The sequence below is a fragment of the Eumetopias jubatus genome, unplaced genomic scaffold (genome assembly GCF_037043125.1).
Source record: "Eumetopias jubatus isolate StellerSeaLion01/CBP00866 unplaced genomic scaffold, mEumJub1_p1.0 scaffold_8, whole genome shotgun sequence".
NCBI classification, from domain to species: Eukaryota; Metazoa; Chordata; class Mammalia; order Carnivora; family Otariidae; genus Eumetopias; species Eumetopias jubatus.
Genome location: NW_028274814.1, coordinates 52,727,754 through 52,744,088, shown reverse-complemented (window position 1 = coordinate 52,744,088; position 16,335 = coordinate 52,727,754). Strand labels below are relative to the sequence as shown.

The window sequence follows — 16,335 nt, the reverse complement described above, 5'->3', positions numbered from 1 at the left end:
AATTCCTTAAATATACATATTTAATAAGGATATACATATATATGCATACATATATATACACATATGATACCAAAGCAATTCATTGGAAAAGGTAAAAATAAAAGCAATTAATAAAGTCTGTGTAGGATGTGAATGTGATCTGACTGTGACATCTGTCACCCCATTGATCTTCAGGGTTGATTCAGCTAATCTGGTTGGCTAGGCAGGTGTCCCCTTCCTCCCTCACCACCAAATGTGCATCCCTCCCAAAGCTGCACACTAGGTGGAAAAAGATGACTTACCCCATAGAAGAGGAACATTCTTCAGTCAAGGGTATATGAGTAGCTGCATTCCAATGCTAGAACCTCCAAACAAGCTCTCAGCATCCATTTGTAGGAGAATGTAGGGTAGCCAAGTTTCCAAGATTCCAGACACATCCAAATGAGGTGCTGCATGTGGCAGTCCGCCTTTCAAAAATGAAAAAAAAAAAAAGACAAGAAAAAGAAAGTTTATGGAATTATAATCAGATATGTCTATTGGACCTCTTTTTTTTTTTTAAAGATTTTATTTATTTATTTGAGAGAGAGAGAATGAGAAATAGAGAGCACGAGAGGGAAGAGGGTCAGAGGAAGAAGCAGACTCCCTGCCGAGCAGGGAGCCTGATGTGGGACTCGATCCCAGGACTCTAGGATCATGACCTGAGCCGAAGGCAGTCACTTAACCAACTGAGCCACCCAGGCGCCCCGGACCTCTTTTTTAAGAAGATTTATTTATTTGGGGTGCCTGGGTGGCTCAGTTGATTAAGCGTCTGCCTTCGGCTCAGGTCATGATCCTGGGGTCCCGGGATGGAGTCCCACAATGGGCTCCCTGCTTGACGGGGAGTCTGCTTCTCTTGCTCCATATGCTCTCGTGTTCTCTCTCTCTCTCTCTCTCTCTAAAATAAATCAATAAAATCTTTAAAAAAAACTTTAAAAAGAGACTTATTTATTTTTTTTAGAGAGAGAGAGAGCGGGGTTGAGGGGCAGAGGGAGAGGGAGAGAGAGAGAATCTGAAGCAGACTTCCCACTGAGTGAGGAGCCTGACTCAGGGCTCAATCTCCTGACCCTGCAATCATGATCTGAGCCAAAATCAAGAGTCTGACGCTTAACTGACTGAGCCAAAGAGGCGCCCCTGTATTAGACTTCTTTTTATAATTTTAAATCATTCCACTCAATACATTTTATATAAATAAATTGTTTTATGAGATTCTAAGATGTGGCTATCAATGTTTGACACTACAAGAAATACAAAAGAACTATAAAAGAATGTCACTACACAAATGTTTGTGACTTCCCTGATGTGATTTCCCAAAAATTGTTGGAAGTAGCCAAAATTGTGTAGGCTAGAAGTGAAGCAAGGTAATGAATGCAGGTGATGAATGAATGCAGTCAGGAAATTCCCAGCCAGCCTAGCAATAGTGGTTCAACATACAAAAGCCAGGGTGGTACTTAAAACCATAGACTATTAAAAAGGCAGATCATGTAATATAAACCACTTGGTCTACCCTTCCCTGACTTACCCATCAGGAAACCAACATCCAACTAAGTCAATTGTCTTATCTGCTATTTATCATGGGGTAGGGACCAGAAGACTTTGTTTTGATTCCCAGCTTTGTCACTTACTACATTTGTGACCTTGAGAATTCATGTAACCTCTAAGCTTCACCTTTCTGATCTTTTAAAATGGAAATAATTAAAATTCTTCCTTATATCACAGCAGCAGTGTAAGAATCAATCAGAATGGGGACTACTCTTTGAGAATTAAATGACAACATGTGAAGCGTGTTTTGAACTGTAAACTGAAGAATTACTAAACCAACAAACAAATAGACAAAAAAAAAAAAGAATTACTCTTCCGAGAGACAGTACAGCACAGTGGTTAATATCTATGGTCTTAAAATCAGACAAATACGAGTTTAAACCCAGGGCTTTAACCCCAGTTCTGCCATTGACTAAATGTGTGACTCTAGATAAATTATTCTGCATTTCTGAGCCTTTCTCATCATCTATAAAATGGGGAATGATTGTTGTCAGGACTAAGTTAAATATTTTATGTAGAGGAAAAAGCAGAGTATCTAGTATATAGACATCACTCAATAATTAGTAACTATAATGTGTGCTGCTATTATTAGTATTCAAATCTTTCACATGAGTGAATAGGGCAAGACTCAGGACTCAAGCACAGAGGTACTGCTCATAGCTCTTTCTACCACACCTACCACAAGCTGAACACCAGGGGCCTGGTAGTGTGAGGGAAACTGTGTCTTTCTCACATGAGTCATCCTAAATCCCTTTGTTCCCCTTACTTCTCACCTCCAACACAACAGCAAGACTTAGTCGTTATTCTGAAATGTAATCTCAATCTGGCTGTGTCCCACTATCTTCTCTGCTCTCTGCCAGTCTACGTGGTCACCATTATCACACCAATTCTGTCAGAGCCTCCTAACTTGTCTCCCTGCTTATTCTCCTGCCCCAGGAGTCCATTCTTCAAAGCAGCCATCATGCTCTTTCCAAAAGAAATTTCTGATTTCTCAATAGGATTTTGGAGACAAATTCCTTAGATGGTGAATAAGACTGTACATGGTTTGGCCTCCAACTACGTTTTATACCATTATTCCCTCTGACCACTCCACTAGAAATTAAATGATCTTCATTCTGTGTTTCTAAAGGGTCAAACTTATTTTCATCCCAAGGAGTTTGTGTTTGCTCTTCGCTCTACCTAGAATCCCCTTTCCTCTGATTTCAAGTGTCTGGCTTCTTCTCAGCATCAAATTTTCTCAAAGATTATCTCTTCAGAGAGGGTGTCCAGGTGAACCTATCACTTTCGCTCCATTGCCCTGTTCCATTTTTTCTAATAGCACTTGTCAGGACCTGCAATTATCTTATTTATATGTGTATGTTTACTGCCTGCTTCTTACAGTGAGAATGTGCAATCTTTAAGTCAAGATTCTTATTCTTATTGTCCATCCTTATGTTCTAATGTACTTCCTTCCTTAAAAGTGCAGGTACGGAGCAGATGACTAATAAATATACTGAATAAACGAATGAATAAAATCTATAGCTATTTCTATGTGCATACAATAAAAATATATCACTGAAATTACTGACAATGTCCTACACTAATGGCATCGAGCAAGGAAGCACAGTGGATTACTCCCCAAATTTCAGTGGACATTGTTGACCATACTAAGTCATGTTATACCTTGGAGATGATCTATAAGAAAGAGAAAAAAACACGCACACACAGAAAACTTTTCAAATTATGTCTTAATTATAGCATTGTATACTCCAGCTATCTCATAACTTGTGTTTGTTTTATTTATTCAAAAAATACTGTGTTGGTATCTACAATATGCTTAACACTACTCTAGAACCTTACGGCAAATCAATTTAAAAAAAAAGACGAAAATTTCTGCCATTGTAGAACCTACATTCTAGCAAAAGGAGAAAGATAATAAACAATAAATGTAATACATAACTTACAGAACATGTTGGATGATAAGTACCAGAGAAAAGGAAAAGATAGAGCAGGGTAAGGGGTTCAGGAGTGCCAAGCATAGGAGGCAGCAGGTTGCAGCATTAAGAGATAGATCAGGATAGACCTCAGTGAGAGGTAATATGCAAGGACTTGAAACACTTGAGGGAGTCAGCCACACATTGCTGTTAGCAATGGAGTCCTTAAATGCAAAGATGGGAGTATATCTGGCAATGAAGTGGAAGGGGTCTCACAAAGTTGGAGGAGAGTGAGGAAGAGAGAAACTAGTAAGAGATGAGTCAGAGTGGCCCTTGTAAAGACTCTGACTTGGGCTCTGAGAGAAATGGGAAAAGGAATGACACAATATTACTTACACTTTTAAAGAACCCGTCTCTCTGCTGTGGAGAACATACTACCCTGAGGCAAAGAATAGATTAAGACTATACTACAATGAGGACAAGGACAGAAGATTGATGAATTAAGGGAAGAAATGAGCGCCTCAGACCAGGAGAGCAGCAGTGTGCGTGGTGAGAAATAATCCAAGCTTAGTTATATGTTGAAGAAGGAACAATAGGATATGAGAAAAAGAGAAGAATTAGTGCTGACATCAAAGTTTATGACCTGGGCACCTGGAAGGATGGAGTTGCCACCTACAGAGAGACAAAAGGCTACAGGTGGAACAAGCTTTGGGGAGAAAATCACCAGTTTAGTTCTGGACATGAATAATGTGTCAGATTGAAGTGACAAATAGGGAATTGGATATCCAAGTATGTATTTTCATATTGAACTAGGGGATATAGCAAACTTGAGAGTCATAACCATATCATTGGTATTTAAAGCAACGGGACTAATTGAGATCACCAAGGGAGTTGGGGCACATTGGGAGTCAGTGTAGACAAAGAAGAGGATTCAGGAACTCAACCCAGAAGCACATCATCATTAAGACATTAAAAGAAGATGAGATATCTACAAAGAGAGAGAAGAAGTGACAAGCAAGAAAAAGCAAAACCAAAAGAGCAATATCTTAGAAGTCATATGAAAAAATGGTATCAAGGAGAAGGAGTGTTCATCTGCGTCAAGTGTTGCTAATACCGTCAAACAAGATGAGGACTGAGAATTGACCATCGGATTGAGCAATTTGGCAGTTATTGGCGGTTTGGAAAAGAGCTTTCTTATGTGGGATGTGGGAATGCTCTAAAGCCTGTTAGAATGAGTTTAAGGGATAATGGAAAGAGAAGAACTACAGATAATTTATCGTAAGAATTTTGCTGCAAAAGAGAACAAAGAAATGGGACAGTAGCCGACAAAGGAATAGAGTTAAGAACAAGTTTTTATTTGTGTTTGAGAAAGGAAGGTAATGGCACATACAGCATGTTGGTGGGAATGATTCAAAAAGAGGGAAAATTTAAACAAAGAGAGAGAGAGAAAGTTGATGGTATTAGGGAGGGGGAAATTACTGCAAGAAGAGAGTTTGAGATCTAATTTACAAGTTGAGAATGTGGCTTTAGATAGTAGCAAGGATGATTTATCAATGGTAACAGTTTGGAGGGCAGAAACTCATGAGTGCATAAATAGGCAAGAAGATTCCTGTGGAAATTCTCTTCTGGCTGATTGATTTTTCTTCAGTGAAGTAGGATGTCAGGCCATGAGCTCTGAGTGAGGATGGGAGAGTATAGTTGGGGGGTTTGAGGAGAGGGGAGAGGTATGAAATTGTTGTCTAAGACAATGAGAGAGTGAACGCACTAGGGAGATATAGAACATCGCCAGGGCGCATTAGGAGACCATTTGAGGTGTGTGGTCAGGAATTTAAAATGAGTTGGTCAACATGGTTATGTGTGTTTCTTCCAGGAATATTAGGCTGCAGGGATCTAGGAGCAGAGATGGCAGAGAGTGAATTGTCGGGTCAATCAATTTCCAGAAAGCAGGAGAAAGGCAAGGGAATGAGGGTATGTGAAAGAATATGATCATAACAATTGACTATGGAACTTAACTTGGCTAAAAAGAGTAGTAGGAGCATACCTTTATGTTCTTCATGAAAGAGGAATAATGAAAGGAGCGATAGAGTGGAGGGTCCTGAAGGAGTCAAAACATTCTTGTGGTTGAGTAGCAGGCGGTAAACTGGGAAGACAGGAAGGTGTAGTCAGAGGGGGATGCACAAAGTTGAGATTATGGAGTGCTTACAATTCCTGGCCTAGCGCAAGGGTTGGCAAACTTTTTCTGAAAAGCGTCAGATAGTAAATAGGCTTTTCACACCAGTCTCTGTTACAACTACTCAACTCTGTCATTGTGGTATATGAGCCGTCATAGGCATATCTAATGAATGGGTGTGGCTGTGTTCCAGTAGAACTTTATTTATAAATAGGTGGCAGGCTGAACCTTACCTGATGGTAGTTCACCAAGTCCTGGTCTGAGGGACAAGGTTCAGGGTGTGACCATGGTAATGAGTGGCTAAGGTAGAGTGGCAGATGAGGGCATTAGAAAGAAGGTCAAGGAACTGAGAAACCAAGATCTAGCAGAGTGGAAGTTTCGAAGGGTGATCTCTATATATGATAAAATTGCCAGGAACTGAGGCAGGAATAGAACTGGAGACTGTGACGAGGAGAGACGAGCTGATGACTTTGAATAACAGAGGAAAATGTCCTGGAGATTAACAGATGCCTGCCCAAAAGAGAAGTATTAGGTGATACCATCGAAAAATATTGATATAATCAGAAACAATAAGCTGAAGCTTTTAGGGATGAGGAAGGAATGATGACCTGAAAATGGCTAATAGGATAAAGTTCCGTTTTCTGGGACTGAGGTACTTCTCTTACACGTGTTCGAAATAACTTCTCACCAAACATAATAAGCACATCTAACAGTTTAAGAACAGTTGGAGAAAAAGAAATTTCAGCGATGAGTCCCCAGTACCAGGGGCCTCAGGAAGGTGGTTATAGCCCCATGGTCTGTAGATTCCACAGATGCTGTGATGGGGCATCTTTGCAAACACTAACCAGCCTCCACCTGGAGGCACATTTCTGCTCTCCTTGGCAAGACCAGCTTTCACACACACTGAATATTTTTTACTGTGTCTTCATGGTAAAATGAGAATTTTGGAATAGTGGCAGACTTGTGGATACTATCTATGCTATTATGTGCAAAAAGAAGTACCACAGAGCCTAAAAAATCAGGTTGATGATCACTAAAGTCGAAAGAGATAGGAACATGCAAGCCGGTGCCTGAACATGGAGATCCAAGGACTTGAAAAGCTAAGTCCTCTAAAAGGGAAACAGAAGCTTTCAAAACGACTAAAACGACACCAAAGAGAGATTAACCAGCAGGCAGAGAGCTGGCAAAGTGCATTCATGAATTATATACCGCACCAGAAGTTCTAGCAAGAGAAAAGCATAGGATTAATAATTAACTAGCAGAGTAATAATGGGCTTGTACGTTCTGCTTTTTCTCAGTGAAAGAAATCGGCCTACTTAGTCTTTCTGCCCATTGTTTGTCTCCTCATATTTATAGAAAGGTAAGTTCATAAGCCAAATCCTTTTTATAACAGTGAATCATTTCTTCCCAAAACCTCCTCAGCGTTTCCCTCATATTGTCCTCCAGATCTCCCTGAAAAAAAAACTTGTGAGCTTGGCCTCGGGCTCCTGTGGGTGATTTGCACTCCACAAGAGAGTTGTGGTACCCATGGCCCCTTGCCGCCGATATTTGAAGCCCTTCACCACAGTATTTTATTTATCTCCATCATTATCTTCACCTCCAATAAGTATTTATGGTATTAATGGTATTAACTGTCTGTTTAGCACTGCCCTTAACGCCGTGCATGTCTCTGCTCTCCGCCTGCCCAGAGTGGAAAATCTAAGACAGATGCCCCAGTACCTGAGCGGAGGGTGGCCTCAGCCTCAGCCTCAGCATGCAGCCCCTTTCCTGGAGCACAGATAGGGACTCCTTTGAATGTTTATTGGATGATAAATAAAAACACGTGGAGGACATGCAGAAACCAAAATAGAAATGTTAAATGAATGCTAGGAAGGCACATGAATACCTTTACATCACGTATTAGTAAGTTTATTTAAAAGGGCTGAACAAATGCAGTTTTTCTGGGGTAAAGGGCAGGTAAACCAGGGGTGACGTTTTCCTGAGAGAAGGGAGGTGATATTAAGATCTCTTTCTAGAAAAGGAAACTAAGGGACACCTGGGTGGCTCGGTCCATTAAGCATCCAACTCTTTTTTTTTTTAAAGATTTTATTTATTTATTTGAGAGAGAGAATGAGAGATAGCGAGCACGAGAGGGAAGAGGGTCAGAGGGAGAAGCAGACTCCCCGCTGAGCAGGGAGCCCGACCTGAGCCCAAGGCAGTCGCTTAACCAACTGAGCCACCCGGGCGCCCGAAGAATCCAACTCTTGATTGCAGCGCACCTCATGATCTCAGTGTCATGAGATCGAGCCCTGAGTTGGGCTCAGTGCTGGGCGTGGAGCCTGCTTGAGATTCTCTCTCTCTCTCTCCCTCTCCCTCTGTCCCCCCTTGTCTAAAAAAAAAAAAAAGAAAAGGAAACTAAAGGTTTAGCCTCTCTGGTATATTGGTTTTCTATCACCGCTTTTCTTTTTTAAATGAACTTTAATGTTTATTTATGATCTCTCACTGTAGACAAATTTGCAAAGTACAAAAGAGTAAGGAGAAGGAAAATTAAAAATCCAATAATTCAACCACTCAAAGCTAACACTGTTCCTGTTATTTTATGGATTTCCTTCTAATTTTTCACCGCACATAATACAAAAGACAGAGATTAGTGCAATAAACTGCTGTGTATTCATGTTCCTGCTTCAATAATTTTCAAGCCCGCCAAACTTGTCTCATCTCTACCCTCACTTGCACACACTCTTTCTCCTCATTGTATGATTTTGAAGCAAATCCCAGATATCATATCATGATAAATGTTGTAAATAGTTTAGCATGTACTCCTAAGGTTGCCATGCATATTTTAATACAGTTAGTATCATATGTACAAAATCGGATATACTCATTTTCATCTATGTCTGATACCAGAAAAATTTGGGGGAGGGGCTTTTTAAGTTTTTATTTGAATTTCAGTTAGTTAACACACAGTGTTATATTAGTTTCAGGTGTACGATTCAGCGAGTCCATACATCACCTGGTGCTCATCACAGGTGCTCTCCCTAATCCCCATCACCTATTTCACCCATCCCGCCAACCCCTCCCCTCTGGTAATCATCAGTTTGTTCTCTATAATTAAGAGTCTGTTCAAAAAAATTATTTGTAATTGAAATTTTTAAAAAAAGATTTTTTCCTCCATGATTTTTTTTCAACCTCTTGCCACCCTTACCCCAACAATGACTTGGGGGAAGGAAGATAACCTTTTTGGAGACCCAAAGCTTAAACTATAGTCTCTCTTTAGGTAAGCTCTCCTTAAATAGGATAATTTAAATGCATGTAAGGGACTTTGCACAAGTAGGAGCCATTTGACTTGGTAAGATTAATACTGTTAAAAATAGCCAACCATGGGGCGCCTGGGCTCAGTCATTAAGCGTCTGCCTTCAGCTCAGGTCATGATCCCGGGTCCTGGGATAGAGCCCCGCATCGGGCTCCCTGCTCCATGCGAAGCCTGCTTCTCCCTCTCCGATTCCCCTGCTTGTGTTCCTGCTCTCACTGTGTCTCTCTCTGTCAAATAAATAAGTAAAATCTTTAAAAAAAAATAGCCAACCTGATTCAGTTCCTACAAGTCAGCATTTTACATATTTTATAGTATTATACATACATTATAGCAAGTAAGAGCCACAGCACCTCTGCAAGTGAGTGATGATATTATTCCCATTTTACAGAGAGGAACACTGAGGCTTGGAAAGTTTAAGTAACTTACTTAAAATTACAGAAGTAGTAAATAGTTGACCTGAGATTTTAGCAAAATCTTGTCTAACTCCAGAACACATCCTCTTAACCTCCATGTTAATTTTATATGATAAATTCAAGTTTTCTATGGGGAAACTAATGATTTACATAGAATCACAGAATCATAGACCATATTACTAGATTGTCATATTACCTAGTACAAGCCTCACCCTAACCCAAAACTAATAAGAAATATTCAAATGGGGGTGAAATTTGGATGAATTATGTTGGGACACACAAACCACCAAGTAATTAAATTTTCCCCGTAGCTGTACTAGAGTATGTTTTGCCATATTTTACTCCTTTTATTTTATTTTTTTAAGATTTTATTTATTTATTTGACAGAGAGAAACACAGCGAGAGAGGGAACACAAGCAGGGGGAGTGGGAGGGGGAGAAGCAGGCTTCCCGTGGGGCAGGGAGCCCGATGCAGGGCTCGATCCCAGGACCCTGGGATCATGACCTGAACCGAAGGCAGACGCTTAACAACTGAGCCACCCAGGCGCCCCTATTTTACTCCTTTGAGACATATGTAAATTGTAACATCATAGTATGTCCTATTATAGTAACTTTAACGAAGTCCAACCCAAATTTTGCCTTTATCAGTAAACTTTCTTTGAGGTATGATCAACACTAATTTGAATAACATCTATGGAAGTATTTTACAGAGAATGTTCTAAATTTTGACTTCCTCTTTTCCTTTCAGTCTCTGTAATACATAGATTTGTTCCGAATACCATCAGAGGAACCTCTATGAATTTTTTGACACTGTTCAATGGATTTGGTTGTTTCATGGGGGCATTGCTGGTGGAGTTGGTATATCTCATCTCAGAAGGTAAAAAATAGGTTCATGGTATGTTTATATATATGTGTGTGTGTGTGTGTATGTGTATATATATATGTATATATATTGATTTGATGACTAGAGAATTGGTAGACAAAATCTTAAAAGAAGGGCTTTGCCAGTGTAGTCTTTTTTTAATTGATCCACTTTTGCAATTAAGATAGAATTAAGATAGGAAATAGACTCTTGCTGTATTCATTAATTTCTGGGAATTGTTTTTCTTTTGATAGGAAGAGGTAATTACAGAATGTCACTTCTCATGAGACCCTGTCTGCTGTCTTTCTTTAGGGTATTTTAAAACAAATCGGTCATTATATTTTTATTAGATCTTTCAGTGAGGTCATATTCAACAATGCCTCATAGTTGGCATAGATAATCCTCAGAAAAGGTAAGTCCTGTGGAAATGTAGGAGAATGGGGTATGTAGATGATCTTTTTTCCCTGTGATTTTCCAGAAATCATGTCTATGTAATCAAAAAGAGACTGTGAATTGAATAGCAAATCGTCTTGGAAAATTTTTCCCATAGAAACTGATCAGGAGAAACACCCCATCTGAAAAATTCACGTGCAACAAAAAAGTAGTACTCACACATGTGCTGACAGAAAAATTGACAGATGACAATGATTAGATGTCATGGTGAAATGTCTTTGGCTGTATTTTAGATCTACAGGCTTTTTCCTTTATTTGTTCTAAGATGTTAACATGGCTTAACTTTTTTTTTCTAAATTTACTTTTGCTTATTTTATGAAAATACTACAAGCTTATTCTCTACTTTCAAAGGTACTTACAGTTGTGCACTTAAAATAATGTAAAGGAAGTGTTGGTTTGTGTTCTCCTGTAATAGATTTAATTTACTTACTTTCAAACTACGGAAAAATTAACTTCTATGAGTGAGAAACTCTTTTTAACACTATCTTCATGCAAAAAATATTTGTGGATGACCCACTCCATTCCAGGCACCACACTGGACACTGGGGATACCATGACAAGGAAATAAACACTTCCAAATCCTCACAAAATTTCCAGGGGTGTAGGGAAGCAATAAAATTAAGAATGATAAATTTGATGATAGGTGGAGTAGAGTTCTAGAGAACAAATGTACAATCCTTGATTGATTAATGATTAATCATTATAATGATTAATGGTCATTAATAAGATAAATTATTGCCCTTGTCTTAGTTAACTGAGAAAGCAAAATAAGTGTGTATTGAATACTTACTGTGTGCCAGGCTCTGTACTGCATGGAATTTGTGAGATATGGTTCCATTTCTCAAAGGACGAAAATTCAAACCGTCATAACAACTGTGTGAACGGCAGCAAGTTGCTGACTGCTCTGGTGGTTAGATTCTTTATGTATAAAAAAGGAACAAAGCACTGGTATTAGAGTTTTATAAAGTAACCTGGAAAAGTCTTACCTACATCTCTACTTAAACATCTTATGTGTTCAGCATATGTTTATTTTCTTCAATGTTACCCAGTGAAGATGTTTCTGAAAACCTGCTTTCTTTTTTTTGAAAGATTTTATTTATTTATTTGTCAGAGAGAGAGAGAGAGAGCACAAGCAGGGGGGAGAGGCAGAGGGAGAAGCAGGCTCCCCGCTGAACAGGGATCCTGATGCTGGGCCTCAATCCCAGAACCCTGATATCATGACCTGAGCTGAAGGCAGACGCTTAACCAACTGAGCCACCCAGGTGCCCTGAAAATTTGCTTTTAAAAATGTCTATAATCAAACCACATTTGATATATTCTAGAAGAACAATGAAGTCAAATATTACTATCAGTTCATCTTTTATATAAATCTAAATTTTCCCTATGTATGTTTGGGGAACGTATCCAGTTAGGCCAAGCATCACAAGACTGTGCTCACTTTAGTCATTAGCCACAAGTTCAGAGGTTCCCCAGGAATGCTGTCACTTTTGATAAGCTGACTATAAATGTGGAGGTCCCCACAGACCCGCTTCGGTTTAACAATTTGCTAGAATGACTCACAGAACTCAGGAAAGCACAGTACTTATGATTAAAGCTTTATAGTAGCAAAAAAATACAAATCAGAACAAGATATAAAGGGTTCCAAAAGTAAACTTTCATCCTCAGGGATGCAGTGGCCAACTGGCACAACAATGTGTGACAATACTCAGAATATGGCCAACTAGGGAAGTTTACTTGAACTTCAGGGTGCAGAATTATAATATACCTAAAAAAAGGTGTATATATATATATATATATATATATATAAAATAAATTTTATAATATATATAATATACCAGGGTTAATTGAACCATTGGCCATGTGATTAAACACGGTCTCCAGCCTCTTCCCTCCGGAGGTTGGGCTATCATATGGCTCAAAGCCTCGACCCTCTAATCACTTGCTTGGTCTTCCTGCCTGGCCAGCCCCTTCTGTGTCATCTCATTAGTATAACCATCAGGTGGGGCTGGAGAGGCCCACCATGAATAACAAAGACATTCCAATTACTCAGGAAACTCAAAGGGTTTAGTGTTTACCAAACAGGACCCAGGACAGAGGCCAGGCAAATTGTCTATTACACACAATTATTCTTGCAATCCATTTCCTTGAAAACCTACATTTTTCTTGAGAATCTGAATAATATGGTAGGAACTCTTACTTACATCATTGCATTTATTGCAACAATCATATAAAGGCAATGTTATCCTTATTTTTGAAATGTAATAATTAAAACAGAAAAAAGAAAGCAAAGTGGTTGAGTCATCACAACTAGTATCTGACAGAGATCTCACCCTTTTGGTGTTTTGAAATCAACATTAGTATTGCTTTTAATACACCAAACAGCTCTTAGGAGTCACCCAGGGTGAGGACCTTTTAATGACACTTGTTAGTTCTGAAAAACAACCTCCTCGGATGGGGGTCTGCATGTTGGATATTATTGATAATATTCTAGATATAATAAAAGATGGACAAACCAAAGTCTATATGATTTTGGCAGACTTTACCAAAGACAAATGGCGAGGACATCTTAGCCACATGGATGTGAGTGGGGTGCTCTCTAACCTTGTATTCAAGAGAACACCATTTAAATTACCACTAATTATTTCAACTTGCTTATTCTTTTAAAGATTTTTGTTGAGGGAGGGGGAGCAAGATGGCAGAGGAGAGGAGACCTGGATTTCGTCTGGTCCCAGGAATTCAACTGGATAGGGATCAGACCATTCTGAACACCTACGAACTCAACAGGAGATTGAAGAAAAGAAGAGCAATGACTCTCTGAACAGAAAAGCGACTGCTTTCTGGAAGGTAGGACGTGCGGAGAAGTGAATCCGAGGCGATATTCGGGAGGATAGACGGCGGGGGAGGGGGCCCCCCCGTCGGCCGCTTCTGGCAAGTGATAGAGCACAAAATCAGAACTTTTAGAAGCCTTCTCCGCTAAGGGACATCGCTCCAGTGGCTAAGCTGGGGGTGGAACCCTCGCGGGACAGTGTGATCTCAGGACCCTCGGGGTCACAGAAAGACCGGGGGTGCCTGAGTGCGGCAGAGTTCCCAGGTATCGGAGCGGGGAAGCTGGCTGCAGAGACAGAGCCGAGGCGTGGGCTCTCAGCCCAGGGTTGCCATAAACTGTGATCCGTGGCACAGTCAGGCCACTGCTCCTCCAGCAGGGACCCAACAAGCGGCAGATCCGGGGAGACTCCCCTTCCTCCCCCAGGAGGAGCGGTGCGGGAGTGCACCGCAGGGATCTGCTGGGTTTGGAGACTCCACACCGGGTCAGGTGCCAGAGATAGAAATGCTCGGTCACAGGCCAGGTGAGCACGGAGTGCGGCCAGAGGCTGGGGAGACGGGAGTGACTGACTGCTTTTCTCTGGGGGCTCACTGAGGAGCGGGGCCCCAAGTTCTCGGCTCCTCCGAGTGGAGATTGGGAGGCCACCATTTTCACCCTGGTCCTCCAAAGCTGTATGGAGAGCTTGCAGGGAACAAAACTCCTGAGAGCAAACCTGAGCAGCTTGCTTAGCTCGGACCGACAAGGGCGGGGCAATTCCGCCTCCGGCAAAGACATTTGGAAACCACGTCAACAGGCCCCTCCCCCAGAAGATCAGCAAGAACAGCCAGCAAGCCAAGACCAAGTTTACTGACAAATGAGAATGGCAGAACTCCAGAGCTAGGGGAATACTGCACAAGGAATCCATGGTTTTTTTACCATGATTTTTTAGTCTTTCAAAGTTAATTTTTTTAACTGTCTTTTCTTTCTTTAATTTTTCTTTTTCCCTTTTTCAACCAACATTTTATCAATGCCTTTTTTAAAAAACATTTTTAATTTTCATTTTTAGAGTTGTATTCTATCCCTTCATAGTAGTTACCCTTATTTTTAGCATATATATAAGTTGTTCTCTCTTTAAAATTTTGAGATACAGTTTCTTCTAACAGATCAAAATATACCCAAAATCTCTAGTGCATGGCTTTGTTCTAGTCTCCTCCCTGATCACATTCTCTCCCTTTTTTTTCTTTTTTTTAAAATCCTCTTCTTTCTTTTTTCAAACAACTGCTTATCTTATCAATTCCTTTTATAATTTTTTTTTATAATTTTCATCTTTACCTTCATATTCCATCCCTTCATCATATCAACCCTTATTTTTGTACATATATAAGTTTTTCTTTCCTTAAAATTTTGGGAGGCACTTTCTTCTAACAGACCAAAATACACCCAAACTCTAGTGTGTGGCACTGATCTATGCACCAGCCTGATCATATTTGATCATATTCTGGTTTCTTTGTTTTGTTCCATTTTTGTTTGTTTTTATCTTTTTCTTTTTCTTTTTTCTTTCTTTCCCTTTCTTTTCCCCCAGCTTCGGGTGTTTTCTGATTTGTTTAGAGTATATTTTCTGGGGACGTTGTTACACTGTTAGCATTTTCTTCTCTCATTCATCTATTCTCCTCTGGACAAAATGACAAGATGGAAAAAAATCACCTCAACAAAAAGAACAAGAGGTAGGACCGACTGCCAGGAACCTACTCAATACGGACATTAGTATGATGTTAGACCTAGAGTTCAGAAACATGATTTTAAAGATACTAGCTGGGCTTGAAAAAACCATGGAAGTTACTAGAGAAACACTTTCTGGAGAAATAAAAGAACTAAAATCTAACCAAGTGGAAATCAAAAAGGCTATTGAGGTGCAATCAAAAATGGGGGTGCTAACTGATAGGATAAATGAGGCAGAAGAGAGAATCAGTGATATAGAAGACCAAATGATGGAAAATAAAGAAGCTGTTAAAAAGAGAGATAAACAACTACTGGACCAAGAGGGTGGAATTCGAGAGATAAGCAATACCATAAGACGAAACAACATTAGAATAATTGGGATCCCAGAAGAAGAAGAAAGAGAGAGGGAGGCAGAAGGTATATTGGAGCAAATTATAGCAGAGAACTTCCCTAATTTGGGGAAGGAAACAGGCATCAAAATCCAGGAGGTCCAGAGAACCCCTCTCAAAATCAATAAAAATAGGTCAACACCCCTCAGAGTAAAACATACGAGTCTCAGAGACAAAGAGAAAATCCTGAAAGCAGCTCGGGAGAAGAGATATGTAACCTATAATGGTAGAAACATTAACTGGCAACAGACCTATCCACAGAGATGTGGCAGGCCAGAAAGGACTGGCATGATATCTTCAGAGCACTAAACGAGAAAAATATGCAGCCAAGAATACTATATCCAGCTAGGCTGTCATTGAAAATAGAAGGAGAGATAAAAAGCTTCCAGGACCAACAAAAACTAAAGGAATTTGCAAACACGAAACCAGCCCTCCAAGAAATATTGAAAGGGGTCCTCTAAGCAAAGAGAGAGCCTAAAAGCAGCATAGACCAGAAAGGAACACAGACAGTATACAGTAATAGTCACCTTACAGGCAATACAATGGCACTAAATTCATATCTTTCAATAGTTACCCTGAATGTAAATGGGCTAAATGCCCCAATCAAAAGACACAGACTATCAGATTGGATTTAAAAACAAGACCAATCGATATGCTGTCTGCAAGAGACTCATTTTAGACCCAAAGACACCCCCAGATTGAAAGTGAGGGGGTGGAAAACCATTTACCATGCTAATGGACACCAAAAGAAAGCTGGGGTGACAA

At 40.0% G+C, this 16,335-nt stretch overlaps 1 protein-coding gene across 2 annotated transcripts in view; it reads left to right on the top strand.

The window, feature by feature from the left end:
- SLC15A5 (solute carrier family 15 member 5) overlaps window positions 1–16,335 on the top strand; it is a 93,967-nt gene that overhangs the window by 46,192 nt on the left and 31,440 nt on the right. For both annotated transcript variants that reach the window (XM_088025559.1, XM_028119678.2), the window contains one exon: window positions 10,093–10,221. In XM_088025559.1, coding sequence (XP_087881685.1) covers window positions 10,093–10,221 — 129 coding nt within the window. The remainder of the gene's footprint in view (window positions 1–10,092; window positions 10,222–16,335) is intronic.